Below are 20831 nucleotides of genomic sequence, written 5' to 3'. Positions count from 1 at the left end.
ATCACCGCCGACTGTCAACTTGAATAAAAACAGTGACAAATTTTAAAGCTACATACGCAAAAGAATGATAGTCACTTTCTTATATCAAGGAAAATGCATCTGCGGTTGTAGCGTACATTACACTGGGAAATCATCACCCAATCAATTCATGTACGAAATACACGTACTTACGAGAAAGCAAATATTTAGCAGATTAATCCTGATTTATAGTCTAATTTTCAAAAATGTTCATACCTTGTTTCAGAGTAACCACGGAGTTAACGTACACGACAAGAATGTCTCACCATTCAGGACGGTTACATGCGTGTCCATAAGTGTCCACTTCAGTAATTACCAATTGTGTACTTGCACGCTCGAGACCTTGGCTTTACAGCAGCTGACAGGTGGATAAATTACCCCAGCGACTCGTCGCTATCGTCCCCGGCATTTCCCCGTGTGTAGTCGTAAGAGTCCCAGCTCGTGGTACTGCACGAGGTTGGAGAATTCGGTGCTCATTCCGTGTTTCTTATTCAGCAGTATGTCGTCGAAATAATGGTAAGGTACCCGCTCGAACCCCGTGTCCAGCCGCAGAGGGAAGGGCCAGAAACCGTAGACGTGAGTTTCTTCGCACAACTGCAGGGCTACGTGGACTATGTAGAACCCTGTCAGAAAGAATAGTTCGTAATATACTTTTGGCAGGGGAAGATACCTCTAATTAACCAATCTCTATTGAATGTTGTCCTGATCTTTTATGAAAAGCAAAGGTAATTGTAATTTGTTTTAAAAATAGAAGAAGAAATGATCTTACCAGAAGTAACCAAAACTCATCGTTCTCTTATTCTTTTACCATGCATATCAAAATAATCGAAAGAAAAATTGCACAACAGATTGGATTATTTTTCGGATTAAATATTTGCCAAAGTTCAATGTGGCTGAAGTAAAAAAAAAAATCTCTACAGATTTTTTTTTTTTTTTAATAACTTAACTACTAGAGAAGATCACAAATTTATTTTCCTTTCACAGAAAAGTCTTCGATTATTGATAGTAGTATAAAAAAATCGTTTGATGTCGTTGGTAACAGAACTTTACTCCACAAATTATATGTCAAAATTGTGGAATACGGGGCATCCTTAGGTCATTAATTAAAAGTTACCTCTCAAGTAGGCAGCATTATGTTTCTATTAATGATTAAAAAAAATCCAACATCCTATATTGATTGCGGAGATCCAGAAAGGTTTCCTGCTAGGTCCACAGTTATTTTTTGATGAACACTATAATAATACTAAAAACTCTCCTCTCATTTTCGCTCATCTTATTCACCATGTTTTCGTTGTTGTTTTAAAGAACGAAAGAAGAGAGAGAGAAAAAAAAATGGGGCCCTATACAAATAATTTGCCCAATCTTTTTACTTTCCCCTAGCATGCCTACGAACGCCAAAGAATACTGATCAATGTAATGAATTCATTAGGATTCAAATATGTATTGCAATGTAAGTGAAATCTTTAAACACGAGTCAAATTTAAGTTCTGTATTTTCAAATCACTCAGAGAAGCGTAAATGTACCACAAAATATCATCATAAAAAATCTGATCTTTTATAGTGATATGTCAAATTTCTCGTTATTGTCACACACAGGCATCATGGTACCAGCATGTAAACAACGCCTCTCCTTACATATCGAAAGGAACTGGAATATTGTACAAATTTATCTCCACACCTCTGTCATTTACAGGGCCTAAACTCTATAATTAATTAGGGTAGAATTAATATCTCCTTGGATTTATTTCAAGGGACAATTTATAAATGAATTATTACAAAGGTTGAAATTATCCATCCTTCTGCTCGATATCATCTCCTCTGCATGTCCACCTCTTCTTTCTCCTCTCATCTCAGTTTATTAAATCTATTCCTTCTGTTTCGTATCTTCTCATCCCATCTTTCTGTCATCATGTAGAGTTTCAGTTTCAGTTCTTTGTTGAAATTTTCTTTATACCATTCTGGTATATACTTTGTTGTTGTTATGTGTTTAAGTGACGGGTTTGTTATGTTATTCAGTTTTCGGTAGTCTAAGTAATAAAGGCCTTCCTTTTGACTTAGGCTCCCCCACTTTGGTTTATATGGCTACCATATATTTATCATTTGTTGCAAATGTGATATTATGTTATCGGAGTATGCGTTTAGATTATTTGTAACAAAATTCAATTTTATAATAATTGTAACTCAATGACTTTTTGGTTCAGGTGAAGACAAAGTGGAAATAAATTCAGATTAAATCAAAACAAGTCAAATCCAATCGAACATAAGAAAACATTAGAAAATACAAGAACGCTTGATTTTGATCAGACTGTGTTATGTTATATCATGATGCCAAATTGTAACTACACTTAGTTTCATCATGATGATAATGAATATGTATTTCCTTTAAGGAATTTTGTCATAAAGAATTTGCAGAAACCAAAAAAGTACTGAAATGGAATTTCAAACAAAATGAATTTAAGGACAATCACAAAAATGGAAATGGTACCGGTTGACGGCAGATTCGTAAAGTTTCTCCGCTTCCAGAAATCCCAGAAATTGACGAACTCTTTGGGGTTCCCTACTACGAGGTGGGGATCGTCCTCGTGGTTGTTCGCCTCGTCCTGCACCGTGGACAAACAAACGTTGTGGAGCGCAGCGGCCCCGATGCAAGGCATCCAGATGTAGCCGTGGTACTGCGAGATGTTCTTTCGAAATGCAAGGTAGTCTTCTTGTCTGGCAAGGGCATTGAATCTTTTTGGGGAAAAGAAATATAAACAAAACAAAATAAAACAAAACAGATTGATTGATTGATTGATTTTATTTTCCGTATAAAAACAACAACGGCTGGATGGCCCATATTCAGCGATGCCAACATGGCATCGCTGGTCTTCCATGGGGTCCAGAACATGGAAGTTATACAAATACAATGTGACATTGTGAAATACATAACTCTTGTAAAAATGTACATATTTGAAATACAGTATACATAGGTTGAGAGAAAGAAAACAACAACAACAACAACATCGAATGGCGAATAGCAAAAGAGAAGGATACAAATGAAAGGGAGTGGAAAAATGATAAATCATAACTTTCAATAATCTGTACTAATTCAAATAATTCTGTAATAACTCTTTTTCATCAGCAAAAAGAAAAAAAAATTAAATCAACGGGGCAGTGACCTTAAACATACTTATTCTAGATTTAAATATATGAACACTGGGGGAAATTTTGATATCCATGGGAAGGTCATTATATTCCTTAGCATATTTATACTTAAATGATTTCTTCAAATATTCAGTTCTAGGTTTGGGAAGTCTTAATTTTTGCCCAAAACGGGAGGGGTAGGAATGAATTACAATTTCAAATTCATCTTTTAAATAAGAAGGAGTTAAATTGTTCATTATCTTATACATAAGAGTAAGGGAGTGATGATGCCTTCTTTGGTCAAGGAGTTGCCAATTCAAAGCGTTATGCATTTCAAGAACAGAAACATGAGAATCAGGTTGTAATCTTAATATAATTCGGCCGGCCCTATTCTGTAATTTTTGTAGCTTATCTAGGTGTTTCTTAAACGATGACCCATATATAATGTCTCCATAATCAAAGTGAGGAAGAATCAATGACTTATAAATTAATTTCAGAATCGATTCACTTACAGAGTGTCTTAGTCTACCGAGAAAACCTACCATCTTTCCAATACTCATCAACATCTTTTCAATATGATATTTCCAATTTAAATTTTCATCACACCACAGACCTAAGTATTTAAAAACACGTACTTGATTCAGAGGAGTGTTGTGTAGCGAGACTCGTAAAACATTTTGTTTGGACATCATGTGGTTGCTTCCAAATAACATGCATACAGTTTTCTGACAATTTACACTTAACTTATTTTGACACATCCAGTTATACACATTTTCTAAATCCAGATTAAGAGCAAGTTCAATGTTGTATACTGAAGAATGAGAAAAATATAAAACGGTGTCATCGGCATATAATTGCACTTTACATACTTTAATATATTGTACCAAATCATTGATATAGATTATAAAAATCAGTGGTCCTAAAAGGGACCCTTGAGGGACCCCGCACGTTATATTAGATTCGGAGGAAAGTTTGGAGTTGACCAATGTTTGGCAGACTCTGTCCGTCATATAACTTCTCAGCCAAGCTCCGGGGGTACCATCAATGCCTATTTCCTTAAGCTTCTTCATTAGTATATCACAGTTCACTGTGTCGAAAGCTTTTCTGAGGTCGACAAAAACAGCTCCTGTATATTCATTTCTATCAATTGCATGAAGCCAGTCATCCGTGACTTTCATAAGGGTAGTAATAGTGGAGTGTTGTGGTCTAAAACCAGATTGCGCAGACGTCAGAATATTGTTTTTGTGTAGGTAAGCTAGTATCTGTCTTTGAACAACTCGTTCGAGAATTTTTGAAACACATGACAATATTGAAATAGGTCGATAATTTGAGGGATAATCTTTATGCCCGTTTTTATGAATTGGAATGATTTTTGCCCTTTTCCATGGCTTGGGAAACTTACCACTTAACAGAGATAGATTAATCAAATCAGCAATGCTATGTGATATATCAAAAGCGCATAATTTCAGCATATAAACAGATATCTTAACAAAACCAATGGATTTAACCTCTTTCAAACTACGAATGATTTTACAAACTTCACTTTCCGTCACCAAAGTAAATTCAAATATATCATTAACAGAGTTAGCTTTACTGTGAATAAAAGGTGCATCAGGAATTTGCTCTGCTAAAGTACTTCCCACTGTGGCGAAAAATTCATTAAAATGATCAGCAGTTTCAATAAAATTATCAGAATTCACATGGACTGAGCTATCACATTTCTTATTTGGTATGATAGATTTCAACAAACTCCAAGTAGATCTGGAATTTTTACTATTTTGGGAGAATTTATCAACATAATATTTTTTCTTTACTTTCCGAACTTCCGCTGTAACTTTATTTCGTAACTTTCGATACTCATTCATCATATTTTCATCTTTACATTTATATACTTTCTTTTTAGCTTTATCTCGTTTCTTCATAAGTCTATAGATATCAGAAGTCATCCAAGGTGAAAAATTATCTTTTACTCTTTTACACCGTTCAGGCATATGTTTTTCAATAACATTTAGAAACAAATTCTGCCATAATTCAACAGCTTCGTCGATAGACTCAGATTCTCTAATCTTTTCCCACGGTTGATTGTGAATATCAATTCTGAAGTCATCAATATTTAAATTTTTCCGACTTCTGAAATTTATAATTCTTGAAGAAAATGAAATATCAGACTTCCAAGTCATAATACTAATCGAATGATCACTCATTCCATTGTGAATTACAACAAAACTCTTCACTTTAAAGGGATTGTTAGTTACAATGTGATCAACCAAAGTAGCAGAAAGATTAGTTATCCGGGTCGGTTCAGTGCAATTTATCTGTGTCAACGCGTACGTAGTATTAAGATCAATATACCTTTTGGTGACACCAGATAAAGGCTGGGACAGTAAATCACAGTTTATATCTCCTACCAGGACTGTATCACAACCTAAACTGTCTACATAACCAAGGAAATTTTCATATAAATCAAAGACACCGATATTACAAGAGGGGGGTCGGTACCAAGTAGTGAACACCATTGCCTTTGAACGCTTCAAATAAACCTTTACTGCAAGCACTTCTAACTCATTCAAACTTTCATGTATGAGGTTCTCAAAATGAATCGACTTATGAACATATATCGCTACTCCTCCACCTTGACGAGTTCTATCTTTTCGCACCAGTGAGTAATTTTCTATATTGAGTTCATGATCGAAAATAGATAAATCAATTTTAGTTTCATTTAGAGCGAGTAAATGTATGTCGTTTGACGTCACAAACGCTCTAACTTCATCTATATGTCTCAAGAGACTATTGACATTTAAATGTGCAATCCTTAGACCGTTACCTCGTACATCTTGATGCAGTTCCCCTGAAGTAGGCAAATTTCTTTGTGTCATATTGACCTCATGTAAATCAACATCTGCAGCAGTTTCACAATCAATATAAAAAGGCATCTGCTTAAATAAACAAATATTACACTGCCAGTCGTTAAAAGTTTCTGTCAAATCATCATAAACTCCTTCAGAAATACCAGAACAAGCAATATGAAGCCACTGCTGGCAGTTAGTACATCTCAATCCTTTTTGATTTTTTTTCACAGGTTTCTTACAACAAACACATGGAAATGTATAAATACTAGACTTCATTTAGCAGGGAAAAAGAAACAAAAATGAAACATTGACTGTGCAGAACACAAAAGCATGAGAAAAAAAAAGTACACAAACAAGTATAATCGCATGTATATCGCGAGTATAGGAACACAATCTTCCGCAGACAGAATATAAAAGTATTCAGAGTATTCAAAGACTCCTCAAAATAACCATGTCATATTCCAACTGGATGTCAATGTATAGACTTCAATATGCATGAGTGTTCTAAAATTATGGATTTAAAACACAAATCATTCAAAATCTTACATAAATTTTAAAAACACGTGTACTAAGCATGCTAAGTGATCTCTGGTGATCACTTTGCATTCATCAGATACGTTGTACGATCTCACAAAAATAGTTTAATTTTTAAATTGTTTAAACTTTAAATATGATTGAAATGGTTACCAACAGTAACCAGCCGACCGCATAATGGAGAACAAAAATCTGATCTGTAAAACAACTGTTCAGTTAGTAGGAAAATACGCGTCCGGGGAAGGGTGAGGTAAAGCAGCAACTGCTGCTATACATCGACGAGTGATGGCGCTCTTCATCTATGAAATTCGTGAGGGTAGGGGTGTGGGGGCGGAAATGCAGTGGAAACCCTTGGCCAGAACATAAAGTGCTACAGTCAAGGGTTAATCCTAGAACAGATAATGCGATGGCTGAAATCACACAATATTTGAGTTATCATAAGCGGAGACATAGCGGCCGAAAATCAGAGGGCAAGCCAAAAGAGCACGATTCGGAGCAGGGTGGGGTAATGTGTCTACAGGTGATGGCGCTATTCTTCGATTACACTCATACATATGGGGACAATACACTACTCGGCGTCTGGCAATCATGAATACCGTGGCCTACGGCGTAATGTGCTGTAATCAGGGTGTATCCTATTCAGATATTGCGAGAGGGTGTCAGCTGGAACCATTTGCACCGCAACCAGTAGAGCAAGGCTAGCACACACAATTAGAACACAATTAAAAGCAGAGCGAAAGGGGAGTGGGGTATTGTTGCCGACAGGTGATAGCGCTATTTTTCGGTGGAATTTGTGAAAGGGGTGGGGCGACGTTGCAGTGAACAGCTTCCGGTAGTCATGGTAACCACGAGCTAGAACGTGGGGGTCCTGCAGGCAGGGGTGTTTCCAATTCAGACGATATGAGTGCTTCACACAACTGTATAGAGTTAAACACAAAAGACTTTACCGAAAGAAGATTCCCTCAAGTTGGCTCAATTGACAGCAGAATACCAGGCGATTTATCTTGAAGTGAAAGAGGCGCGTATAGACATGGTTCAACAAAAGGCAAGCCACGGCTATCGAACTTGTCCATAGAAGATGTAATTATTCAGTGGAAGTTAGTTGACTCCATCCTTTGTGCCGGAGGGATTATGCGGAGGCAGTTTGTGCAGATCTCTTTCTTTCGTGAACGCAATTCGTTTCTTTGTGTCTTTCAAAATGGCGAGAATTCGGCCATCTTGGGTCCACAGGGCTTCGATATGATTGCTGTACTTGGTTTTGATTTTCCAAAGAGTTCTGTCCTAGTCTTTGTGAGACTTTCGTGAACGTAGATACCTCCCCCTTGAAGATTTCGCAGCTTTTTGCGATTTCTGTAGATTTCGTTTCGGATACGGTAGTTTGTGAATTTTGCAATCACTCCTCTGGTTTTGTTTTCCTTACTTGGCCCCAATCTGTGACTCCTGTCAATGTCTGTTGAATCGACGACAATATCGAGCTTGTCAGCACACAACTTTATCACAGTTTTCGTCTGTGTTTTCATTCACATTCTCCTTAATCCCGTGAAATATTAGGCAGTTTCTTCGAGAATACTGGTCCGACTCGTCCTGCTGGTCGAGTAGAGACTCAATGTGTTTCTCGAGAGAAGCTATACGAGTATCTCTCGTCTGCATCTCAAAATCAATATATACAGAAACAACGGACGACTAAAATTTGTGCTTATTAGGTACAGGGAACCGGGTTCGATTCCCGAGTCTTACTGAGCAATGTTGCGTGTAATCATACTGTCCCCTCTGGTATTATGATAGAGGCAAAACACTCTGTCCCTTTCATAGGCCATAAAATGGAGGTCCCGTGTGTGCGAGAGTTACATCTCATTGACGTAAAAGATCGCGCTTCATTCATTGATGGTAAACATGGTAAAGAGCAAGGTGCATCACCCGGTGGAGTGGGCTTGCCTCACATCCAACTGAACCCCATGGAAGCCCAGCTATGTGCAGCTGAAAATAGACTACCAATCTATCTTTTCATATGGAAAATGAGACAAGCAACCAAAAAATCAAGGTCTCGGTTACTATGCATCGTGATGCACTTCCTTTGGCACTTTTTGGCGAATGTCACGTTGTAACTCGCTTCGACACTCTCACAATATTGCTTGTGCATGTGCGGGACAACATTGTGCGGGACAACATTGAGCGGGCATCCAGTGCTTTGCGATGGAAACTGCATCAATAGTGCTTTGACTTGTCTTTGATGATTCAGTGGTATTGGTGCTAACAACAGCTAATCGACAATTCCCTTATCACTCTTGTGAGACATCTTTGAGAGACGCACACAAATGCTTGTGTGCCATGCGGAGCAATTGAACGCAGAATTGCCTTGATAATTTTGGGTTGTTTCTGTTAAAGTAATCTCTCTCTCTTTATCGAACAAACATTCCATCGCTGTTTACCAAATCACAAACGGGCGTAAAACACATTATAGATGCGGAGAGAAACGTGATCACCAACCATCACCTTGTGCTCCGCAATCACTTTTTTTTTTTAAATATTACGAGAGCAATAGCAGTGTGTATTAAGTTAATACGTAAAACAATGCTAGAGTTGAACAGATTTACGATGGTATACTTCTTATATAGGCTCTGTCAGTCTTATACACACACACACACACACACACACACACACACACACACACACACAAAGAAGACAAGTGGGCGGTATTAAAGAGCATAATACAAATCAAATCGATAGAATGAGTCTATGCGACATTCAGAAAGATGGTTTTTCCTCTCTTTATCTTCGATTTGGCGTTTCCACCTTTCCATTATTTGCACTTGATTAGTTTTTGGTTTTCATGCCAGCATCATTTTCAAAGCAGTGCTTACTTTCTGAAAAGTATACTTGGGTTGAAAGTAGTCAAATTGCTCTTCTCTCCCGCGTCGTCTGTGAATTTCTTTATGGGCGCAGCGTTACATCTAGTAAAGATAGATGGGAAAGGTAAGAAATGATCGCTGTTGTCATAGCAAAAAATTCAGAAGTTCCTTTCCAAAAGGTGCTAACTCCACTTTTAATAATAAGGAAAACCTGGATTTTTATTTCATAATGCCTGTATATGTTTTCGTGCAATGACTTTATGTTCTGAACGCGGGGTGATGTGGAGCTCTACACTGATTTAAGTATTGAATGATTTCATACTGTGGGGAGTTTTATGGATTTAGCATGTATGTTTTGTAACAAAACTTCAGCAAAGTGATGTACAACAAGCATACAAGCAAAGCTTGTAATCAATGGTAATAGGTGACTAGATTCTGTGACCTTGTGTAGTTTGTGTGGGATGACTTATTACCACACATTCTCTTCCTGTTTCCTGATTTGGTTTCCGATTGGATCCAACAAGATTTAGACTCTTTTGGAAAAAAAAAATAGAAATGGATTTAGCATATTTTAGAACATAACCGATATTTCCTTGCCTGATTTCTCTCTTGTATTTTCAGTATCAGGTCTTACGAGAGCTTCAATACTTTGAGAATTTAATGTGTGGAACAGCTTAGGTGAATGGAACTACTTAGATGAATACATTTTAGCAAAATAAGTCAAATTTGACGAAAAAATGGATTTAGTACCTTTTCAAAAAGGAAGTATAAGATTATGTACACATGTATATATACATCAGATATACTTATTTCAAAAGATATGATCGCAGAATGGCATAGAAGGCAAAAAATCAACACATGTGACAAGAGCGAAGCACGGATGAGCAAAATTCGATTCACTTTAAAAAAGGTCTTGGTTGATGACGTTTGAAACCGATGTTATAAGTCCTGCTGTATGGGCATTTTTAGGTTGACCTTACTTGAGTCCTTTTGGAACAAAGCACGACACATGAAGTGCGATTTCATATAATTCTTTTTGAATCCGAAAGTTAGAGCTGCATAAAAAAATAATCACAACAAATAACATGATTTTGATCGAGCTCATCATTTTCACATAATTTCTATGAAAGAAGAGATAATTTGGTCCAACTCGCAAATTTGATGTGATTGGATGTGATTTGTTCCTCCTATTATCAGACAATATTGTCGGCCATTGCTTAATTCTCATCCATAAGCCTCAGAGCTTTCATGTTCTCTGAGACAGCAATTTTGTTCCCAAACAGAAGAGCAATATATGGGATGATAAAGTTTGACACGTTTTTCAGGAAACGATGCTATTTTGGTGTCTGATGTCTAGAGGAAAAGAGGCGAATTAGAGTATCAAAGCTCATTTGTTTGTTTGTTTGATTTTGCTAAAGAAAAAGATTTAAACCGATTCTTCATATCATTGATAGTCACCTGTAAAATTATAACAGTCACAATAGCTATAGATTCGTATGATTTATTCACTAGTAAAATCACCTCTGACGTATTGTTATGAGGATGCACTTGAAGTAATTGAACACTACTATGAATCTGTATGACTATTTGACTGGTTGACATCTTGTCTTTTCTATGCACAAAAAGGTTAAATACAAAGGGAGAGTTGCTCTACCTAATGAAAAAACGAAATTGAGTAATTGGAAAATTAAAAGATCTTAATGTGCATCGGTACCGGAAAACCATATCGCTGGAATCGATTTCGCTTCCACATCCGCTGTTTAGAAGGCTTCCGCTGTTCCCCACCACTGCGCACTTCTTGTAGTGTTTCTCTTGGAACGGACTCACCTGTAATCGAGACAAAAAAATTCAAAGTGCGACAGACAAAAGTTGATTATGATTCCTTTCAATCGACGTTTGAAAAGCGTTTTGTCCTGTTACATTATCATTTCATTTTCTGTTTGTTTGTGTATAGACGAGGTTCATGACGCGTTGCCTGAGGGCAAAAAACAAACCTCATCTAGCCCATACCAGCCTGTTTTTCATTTGACGTGCTCATGGGAAGTATTGTTTATTTTCATGTAACAAAAGAGTGAGGCAAAATATAAAGCATGCATTACACAAATTATTCTAATTCTTCTATCAATTTGTAAAAGATACATTATGCACTGAGGATCACTAGTTATGTAATAAAATTTATGAGCAATTAGGTAGATCAACCAAGAACAGCAATCCATATTCTGCAATGTTGAAAAAAAAGAAAAGAACGTATAATGGTGTAAAAAAAGTGATCGATTGAAAAGAAGGGCTTGTAAAACATGGATCACTCAAAACACAATAATATTATGTTATCAAATATCATCCAACATCTATCCAAGAACAGCTAAAGAATATGGTGAACCCCCCCCCCCACAATAATGAAATCATACATTCACGCAGAAGTACACAAGCACTTAAAACGCGTGCATTTTATACAAAAGACGCGACAATGTACATGAAAGAGAGCACGATGATATTACAAAACAGAAAGTTTTATGAAAAAATTATGAACCGGCAGACTGCAGCGCAGTGGGAATCAGACTTATTTTAATACCTCGATGGTTACAGCGTTTATCTTTCACTCGTTTCCTCTGTATATTCCTCATGTTTATGCATTTTTTCCAGTTTGCCTATGCATTATTACAAACTCCTTGTGTATCAATTTAAACATTGAGCAGATGATGATGAAAATGCCGATATTACACTAGTAATTACAATAAGATTTGGATGTTCTGAGGACATAAATTTTTACAGTTTATAAATAAGTTTAATGAAGCATTGTGATAAAAATACATTGAGTTGTTGCGTTTTTCTTCTATAACATGTCCCATGTTGCGGAGATGTTTGCTGAGAGATACAGCCCTTCCTCGTGACAAAACGACTTGGAAACTATTCTCAAAGATTAGGTGTAAGTGCATGAGGGGCTGGGGAGGAGGACCGAATCATCAATGGCCTTGTGTTATTTTGTTTTAAAAATGAATGTACTGAAAGCGAACATAAATTGAACAATTTTTACGTTTCTCTTGTATTTGCCAATGCTTTTACTTCAAAAATATCATTAACTTTAATTTTACAAGGATATTATACGAACGGAAAAGGATGTGATTGATGCACATATGAAAATTGTGTTTATTCTGAAGAAAATGTATGACTATTTTAAAGACGAAACAATATCTATCATAATTAACATCAATTTACAATTAAAAAGGATTTGAAAAGGGATGTCATTCCTACAGTTATTATAATTTTTTCAGAGGAATATGAATGATTATCATAATAATTATTATAATTAATTATTATTATAATAATCTCAAGAAAACACAATATTTATCATCATTAAAACTATAATTTCCTTTGGAAGGATTTGACTAAGGATGTCATCGCATCGGATGATTATGGATAGCATTCCATACATCAAATTTATATAGTTTGACGGATTTGTGAACCATGAGGATTCTCTCTTTCTAAAGAAAATGCTATTGAAGATATGAGTTTGATATGAGTTTGATATGTTTTTGTTGCAGTAAAAAATGTTAGGTGCTTGCGGTAACCATTTTTTTTTTTGTATCCTCAAACTTTTAGAATTGTACGCATAACAATTAAAAGAAAAATAAAAATTACGTTAGTGGACCTGACGTATTCTATTTAATGTCATTACCGGTAAGTAAAATTTGAATTACATTGGATTGAATGGATATACATTCCAATTTTAACGGGCGTCACCAGAGTGAAGGGGATAAACTTATCAAATAAGACGATTTGATTGTGGGCATGACTTGAAATGAATGGAATCCATACATTGCTCTCAAATTCATACACCACATTTCGGTAATTAGTTTGCTTCTATTACGTTTCTTCAGTCGGTCTGTAATGATTGACTCGTTTTCAATCCTTGTGTGTGCGAGTGCCTGTCCGTTTTGTGTGTGTGTGTGTGTGTGTGTGTGTGTGTGTGCTGCTTTTGTGTTCGTATTAGATTTATCGTCAACATGTACCTGATATTGAATGAAACTCAAATAAAGAATATCATGAAACACACACAAATGTGTGTGTGTGTGTGTGTGTGTGTGTGTATCTGTCTGACGGAGTGCTTGCATGTGTGCGACTGAATGACTTCTTTATGCATCGATCAATATTTTTGTCTCGCCAAGCAAACCCAAGTCAGACGTTAAACAAATTAACTTTCGAGATTGTAATGGGTATTAAACCAATGTCCTTTATAGCAGGAAGTACAAAACGCATGATATTTGAGTACACCACTCAAACTGTTTCATCAACGTGCTCAATACGAAACGCTAAAAAACTCCCCAAACACCAAGCCATATGGTCTGTATGCAACGAGGATGAGGCTAATATTGGCATGCGTCTTGACTCAATCAAGAAGCGTAAATGGGAGTACTGTTTTATTTTGCTTTGACTACTTAAACTGCACTGGTCTATAGACGCAGCAGACTGTTCCAGCGGGTTAATTTTCATATTTCACTTTACATACAGAGCGGTGAGTTAATGATAATGATAATGAATAACATTTATATAGCGCTTAATACTGATGTTTCTAAGCGCATTGATCCGGAAAAAGAAAAGTATGACATTAAAATAAAATACAGCATTATGTAAATATACGTATTATGATATAACATGCAACAGCAAAACAGCATAATTAAAGTTGAGTAAACAGATAAGTTTTCAACGATGACTTGAACTTATCAACGTTATCAGCATTACGAATATGGAGAGGAAGTTTATTCCAGAGAGACGGGGAAATAACAGAAAAAGCCCTATCACCATAGCGGGTGCAGGTGCGGGGACCATGTGATAGTTGGAGAGTGGAGGAAGTGGAGGAAGTGGAGGAAGTTAGCTTAGTCGGTAGCGCTTCTGCCTCTCGATCCAAAAGATCCGGGTTCGATTCTCGAGTTCTACTGAGCAATGTTGTCTGTAATCACACTGTCCCCTCTAGTAGAGGTAAAACATTCTGTCCCTCGGATAGGAAATAAATAATGAGATCCCATGTCTGCATGTGTGAGAGAGTCAAAACTCATGCACGTTAAAGATCCCGCTTAATTTATTCATCTCATAGAGTAGGGTGTTTGACCCGTTGAAGTGGTCCCGCCTAACATCCAACTGGACCCCATGGAAGACCAGCTATTGCAGCTGAACATGGGCTATCCAACCACTTTCTTAGATGGAAACGAAACGAAACAAAACAAAACTTCGAGGTAATGAATATACATCTCTAACTATATACAGAAGGCAAAAAAAGAGAGAAGAAGTACAGTGGATTATAAGTATTGAATGTATCTGCATATGCACACGCCTTGCACTAAAGACTAATTCTAACAACATGCAAAATATGAAGGAACCCTTATGGCAGAGTTTGTGATTGTGGGTTCCATTGACAAATACCAACGTATATATATGAATATGTGAAAATATGTGAATAATTGAGAGGAGACACACCCTGAGTACCTATAGAATCCAAAATAGCAGGGTACAAAGGGCAAAAGAAGTAAAGAAAAAGAGAGAGGCAGATGTGGGTGAAGAAGAAAAGCTAGTACAAGTATACAGGCATATCTACCGCCATGTTCGTAAAAACTTGAAGTCAGAGAATTGACGTTGAGACAATGGAAGCAAATCGCTGAGACCAGAGGCAAACCAAGCGTGCACTAGAAGTAAATATGTCATGCATTATGAAAAAGGACAATAACTAACAGAACAATGCACATTAGTCAGGGAATTTACAATCATTAGTATCATTGAAGAGAGTTTTTGTTGAAAAAATAACAAGAGAAGAATATTTACTAGCTATTATCTTAGGACAGACCGAACCAAAATTAATGACAATGTTAGCAATATTATTTTCTAGGCTAAGAAATGTGCGAGTATGTGGAAGTTGAAATGCAACATTTCGTCTCGCAGGGTAAAAATGGTTTGCATATCATGTGTGTTTTTCTTAGAAAATATGGGTAAATCACTGGCCGATAGTTGATTAAAACAATAATGTGAATAACTTAATAATCATAATATACTCATATAATCAATAATCATAATAACTATAATCATATGGTATTCATTATAAAAGAAAAGTATAATTAGAGTTAGAATAAAAGCCAAAGGAGTTGATCCGGTTCTTCGCATCTTTTAGTTTTTCGATTTCTGATTTTGTTGTCTTAATGCGCTTGGTAACATCATACAGAGATTTATGAAATATTGCTTCGATGCATCGATAATATCAAGGTGAAAGTGATTTTTGAAATGCTTGTTCGTCTTCGCTTGATATCCCTTCTCTCCTTGATACTGCAATGTTTATTTTGTGTTGTAATTAAATAAACCCCAAGTCTTTCCTCCTAGCAATGATACGACTTCTGTTGTTCTGTCCCTGCTCTTTTAATGTCTTAAATGTTGTAGTATATGATTCAAAACATGCATAATCAGATAGAAGATTCACAAGTATCCTACTGTCGACACTTACTAAACTTTTATTTTCTTTCATTTATTGAATACCCCAAACAAAGGAAACCAATCGCAAATGAATATTTGATTCCATATAAGTAGGCCCTACATAAACTCAATACCGATATCAAACTCATCAATGTAAAATTGCTGTCAAGGAAATTTCTAGGAATTGAAATGTAATAAATCTACTGTCTTTGGTGACATATACATATTTGTTTGGAGGCAGCTACACCATAATAGCCAGCACTTTGTGTATACATATATATATATATATTTGTGTGTGTGTGTGTGTGTGTGTGTGTGTGTGTGTGTGTGTTTGATCCTCTTGACTCATTTGAGCTATAGAAGCCAATGTCGATCCCTGATTAACCTGTCTTTGCATTGTGTTATGCCAAACTTCCTGCGTACTGATTTAACCATTGGGCAGATAATCATCACAAACAAGAGCAAAAACAGTATAATAACAAGAATAGTGGATACTGATCATGACAATGAAAATAATGCTGATGTAACACTTATTATTTTGAACAGATACTATCAAAGCAATCTATAATGTTAAAAATGATAATGACATTGTCAGGTGAGGAAATGATTTTGTATGTACTTGATAACCCAGCGATCAGCAGCAAGCAAAACAAAGTGAGCTGAAGAAATATCTGATCTGCTAGTCACTAAGGAATCTCTTTCTTTCGTGCATCACGTTTGCCATAACACCTTTTCACCTCGGAGTAATGAACTTCACCAACGAAGAACTTGTCCTATTGCAGAGAAAATGAATGTCACCAGAGTAAAAAGGGGAAGGAGAATAAACAGGAATGTCATCTTCACGGTTCGCATCATTCGTACACCATTCTTCTCCTTCTTAGATGAATACTCCGCCTTTGTCCTTGAGTTTGTTGATTTTTCTCACAACCTAGAAGCTAGAAGAAGAGTAGATAGAGCTAGAAGATCTGGGAAATATACCGCAATATTTTGCAGTTAGAGAAAGGTTTGCAGAAAAATTGTGAGCGGCTGAGAAAATAAACTTAAAGGCTTGATGAAGCGACGAAAAAAAGAATGAAACTAGAAATGCCGCTAAGGCGACTGGTATGCCTCCGCCATAATGCATGATTCTCCTAATAGGTCTATAGTACATGTGGACAATGTGTGATTACATTTTCACAAAATTGGCAAAATATTAAAATTACACAAATGTGATGAATGTTCTCCTTCCTTGACTTAGGTTTAATTGGACGAATAGGAGAGCATGTATTTAGGGATTTAAGGACTTTAACGTGACTTTGACCCATTCATAAGTTTATGTATTGAGTAATTTTCAAGGCATGGAGAAAAAGTGCAATTTCTGTATTGAAAAGTACATTGTTACCATTTTCATCTGGCCTTTGACCCTAAAATTCATAGGATAATCACTGTCAGGCAGAACATGCATAGATATGTAGTAAGTTTCAAGATAACTTGAGCCACTTCCGAGATATGGAGGGAAAAGTTAGTTCAGCACTTTACCTTGATCTTTGACCTTTTGACCTTTGAGGCAAAAGAAAAAGAAAAAGAAAGTTTCTAGAGAATCTCTATTAGGTTATACATGCATACACCAAGTGAAAAAAAAAAATAATCCTGCTGGCATTGCATAAATATGAGGGAAATAGTAAAATTTTGAAGTGTTGCCCTTGATCTTTGACCCCTGACCTTTGACCCTGAACCCTAAATTCTCTAGATAATCACTGCCAGTCAGCACACGTATATATACTACGTTCCATGAAGATACCTTGAACAATTCCAAGGTACGGAGAAAAAAAACACGAAGTTTTAATATCTTTACTTGACCTTTTGACCTTTGACCTTTGACCTCATGACCCCAAACTTTCACCAGAGAATCTTAATTGGGTAATTCATGTATACACTAAGTTTCAAGAAAATATCTTTAGGCATTGCATAGATATGGTGGAAATAGTGAAATGTATGTATTTGACCTTGACCTTTTGACCTTTGACCTTGAGCATGTGCACCAAAAGTTGATAGGCACAACTTCACCCCCTATTAAATACACATACATGCCAAGCTTCATTAGGATAACTCAAAAGGTCTTTCAGTTACGCTGTCCACAAAATTCCTTACGGATGGACGGACGGACCGACAACCCGAAAACATAATGCCTCCGGCACCATGCATTCGTGGCGGAGGCATAAAAATGAACGTGGCTACCTAAATACGTGTTGAAGGAAAACTCTTTTTGACTTTCATAGACTACTAAAATCAAAGAAACAACAATGGAAGTTTGGTTTCTAGAAAAAAATAAGTACGTTTATGCTTAATACTTTGCAGCAAAGCAACAACAAAATAATGTATGGAAATTCATCAAACGCGCTATGCTCCTGTCACTTCGAGGCTTTTTCCCTGTCTTGTACTTGTAAATAGTAAACTTATAACGTATATTTTTTTTTTGTCACTTTACATTGTCATTGATGGATGTTGTAAACACAACCCTTTATGATTTGTGTGGAAACCTAATAAATGATATGAAAGAAATGAATAACAACATTGTATAATCTCTCAATTCGTCACTTACTTTGAGCTTTTTAAAGTTCCCCTTTGGTTCAATAGCTATGGCTGTATACAGAATAGTTGATGGGAAGGATGCAAGTTCTTCTTTTTGATTTTACAAAGTGAAGTTAATGAAGATCCACGTGGTGTAGACATTGAGACCGTTGACTCCGGGTAAAGATATGACTCAAGTTCCACATCTTTTATATGTTTATATCATCTCATTTACTTAAACATTCTGTGTGTTTCATTGCACTACCCCCTTTTTTTTATACAGACAACGTTATCGAAAGTGGATTTATTTTTAAGATTTCCTTTTAACAAAAACAAATGAGATACAAGATAAAAAACAACAACCTCAAATAGCTTGAGAAAAAAAAACACCAAAGCGTAACCAACGATCACTCTGTGTAGTGACATGATTCTTGATTGACTAAAGCGCTGTGGGAAATAAACAGCTTACAAAAACGTTATCTCTTGTACAAGAAACCCACAAGGGTTACAGAGTGAATAAAAGTGTACGTTTTCGTGTCTTCGTCTATTCTACGTCGCAACAAAGCTTACACAAATGTCACAATAGTGAGCATGCTGTATTGTGATTTAATCTAGAGACAACGAGGATAATGTGCCTTCCCTATCCTAGAGGGCAGAGGTGGTAAGATCCCATAGGGAAGGGGGGGGGGGAGGAGGAAAGTCCCCCTTTCCCTCGATTTCGAGGGGGTCCCTCTAAATTTTCAAAGCTTAATATTGTTACTTACTATATTTTGTTGTCTTTCTGAAAGATTTTTTTGTTTATAGGAACCAGTTCAAAGTGTGACTGTTGTTCGCTTTGTTTGTTTGTTTCTTCTTTGAGCGGGAATGTTTTCCCTATATTTCGCAAAAAATATGCACCAGATTGCTTAATTCTGGTTCCAAAAATTCAAGAGCTCTTTCGGGTGAGAGGGGAAGGGGGATACCCCCCCCCCCTTTCACAACCTTCCCCATTCAGTACATTTCCATGGGATTGGTAGGCCAAAGGCAGTGAAGTCGCACACCACGATTTAGCCACTTACATTACCCCGAATGTTCATATTTCTTTCTATTTTTCATTAATTGTGGTTCAAATATTCCACCAAAAGTGTGCATAAGATCGCTTAATTTCAATTCTAAATGTGCAAAAGCTCCCACACCCGGTTCCCCTTTCGGTCTACCTCATTAATAGACTTATCTAGCACATAATGAAAAGGCGCACGTGCGGATCAAGAGTTGATATGAGGTACCGCGATTTAGACATTCACCTTCGCCCAGTAACATGAATTGTATTACTTTTTGATTTATTGCACCAGATTGTCGGATTTTACTCCTAAAAGGTCTTAAGTTCGATGTTGTAAGAGGAGTATGCACTGTCTTCTGTATGTTCACAGGTGTTCTGTTGTAAACGCTGTGCGCTTAGTCTTTATTCAAGGCAGCGAAGGGAATATCCAAGGGTTATGATGTCCACAGCTCTTAGTCTAATATTCAAGACGGCGAAGGGAATATCCAAAGCTTATGATACAGTGTATATCCCTTTATCTAAAAACAACAACAACAACAAAGCAATTTCTCGTGAATTTTAACGTATTTTTCAATTATTTATCATTTTCCGGTGAAAACGCTACGTTGAAAACGCTAATACCAAGCCAATGTCGCTTTATTTCCATCCAACAATGAAAGACTATGCAAAAACAATGTACCGGTACACTACAATACATTATAATTTATAATGTTGTAAATGAACAGAGTGATATTTGTTTCATTTAAAACTGATGTATTTGTTGAGAGGGTGGTATAAAAACAGTATAGATAATCCCTTTTATTAGGAACTTTAGATATGATAACGGTACATTGTTCTAGATAAAGAAAATGACACCAAAAAGGTTTTGCCACCTCGGGTGGTACCAACAACCCATTTTTCGGCTCTTGGCCCATGGACTATATACCCCGTGTCACCATCTCCCCGGAATATCAATTACTATTAGCCCGGAGGGGTCGGGTGGTATAATACACTAGGAAAGCGGAAACATTCCATGAAAATTGTTTGTCGTTTGTCACAACATTAGAGACTCTACATCCCATCATACAAGTGTCATGTGCTTTTCCTGTGAGCTAAGAAGGTATGCCTATAATCATCCCAATAGAAACATACTCGTGGACCGTTCTTACCTCTGGAATGTATCTGCGTAGCTCTTTGGTTACGTTGTAGTAGTACAGCCGCCGATTGTCTTTGCCAACGCCCACCCTGGTGCTAGCGTAGAACGGGTACTGAGAACCGAGGGGCGAGTTTTCGCGGGTCAGTATCAAGGTGTTTCTGGAGTCCAAGCCGTCTTCTGCCAACTCTCTCCTATCAGGTGATCGATATACAATGATACACAGAGAGCAAAGGCATACATTGATTTGAACGGATCTGCACTCGCAGTGTCATGACTGAATT

The 20831-nt window shown here is 36.7% G+C and overlaps 1 protein-coding gene across 1 annotated transcript in view; it reads right to left on the bottom strand.

Moving 5' to 3' along the window:
• Positions 1-218: 218 nt before the first annotated feature.
• The window catches only part of LOC139716524 (alpha-N-acetylneuraminide alpha-2,8-sialyltransferase-like), a 37046-nt gene continuing 16433 nt past the window's right edge, over positions 219-20831 (bottom strand). Inside the window, exons 4-8 of the mRNA XM_071628063.1 lie at positions 20564-20741; positions 11088-11200; positions 9386-9475; positions 2504-2748; positions 219-641 (exon numbers count right to left, since the gene is read on the bottom strand). Coding sequence (XP_071484164.1) covers positions 412-641; positions 2504-2748; positions 9386-9475; positions 11088-11200; positions 20564-20741 — 856 coding nt within the window. The 3' untranslated portion in view covers positions 219-411. The remainder of the gene's footprint in view (positions 642-2503; positions 2749-9385; positions 9476-11087; positions 11201-20563; positions 20742-20831) is intronic.

Source organism: Diadema antillarum, unplaced genomic scaffold (genome assembly GCF_040938485.1).
Source record: "Diadema antillarum isolate AM-2024a unplaced genomic scaffold, OU_Dant_1.0 scf00000066, whole genome shotgun sequence".
Taxonomy (NCBI): Eukaryota; Metazoa; Echinodermata; class Echinoidea; order Diadematoida; family Diadematidae; genus Diadema; species Diadema antillarum.
The sequence above is the reverse complement of the archived record's forward strand: the minus strand, read 5'-3'. Positions and strand labels throughout refer to the sequence as shown.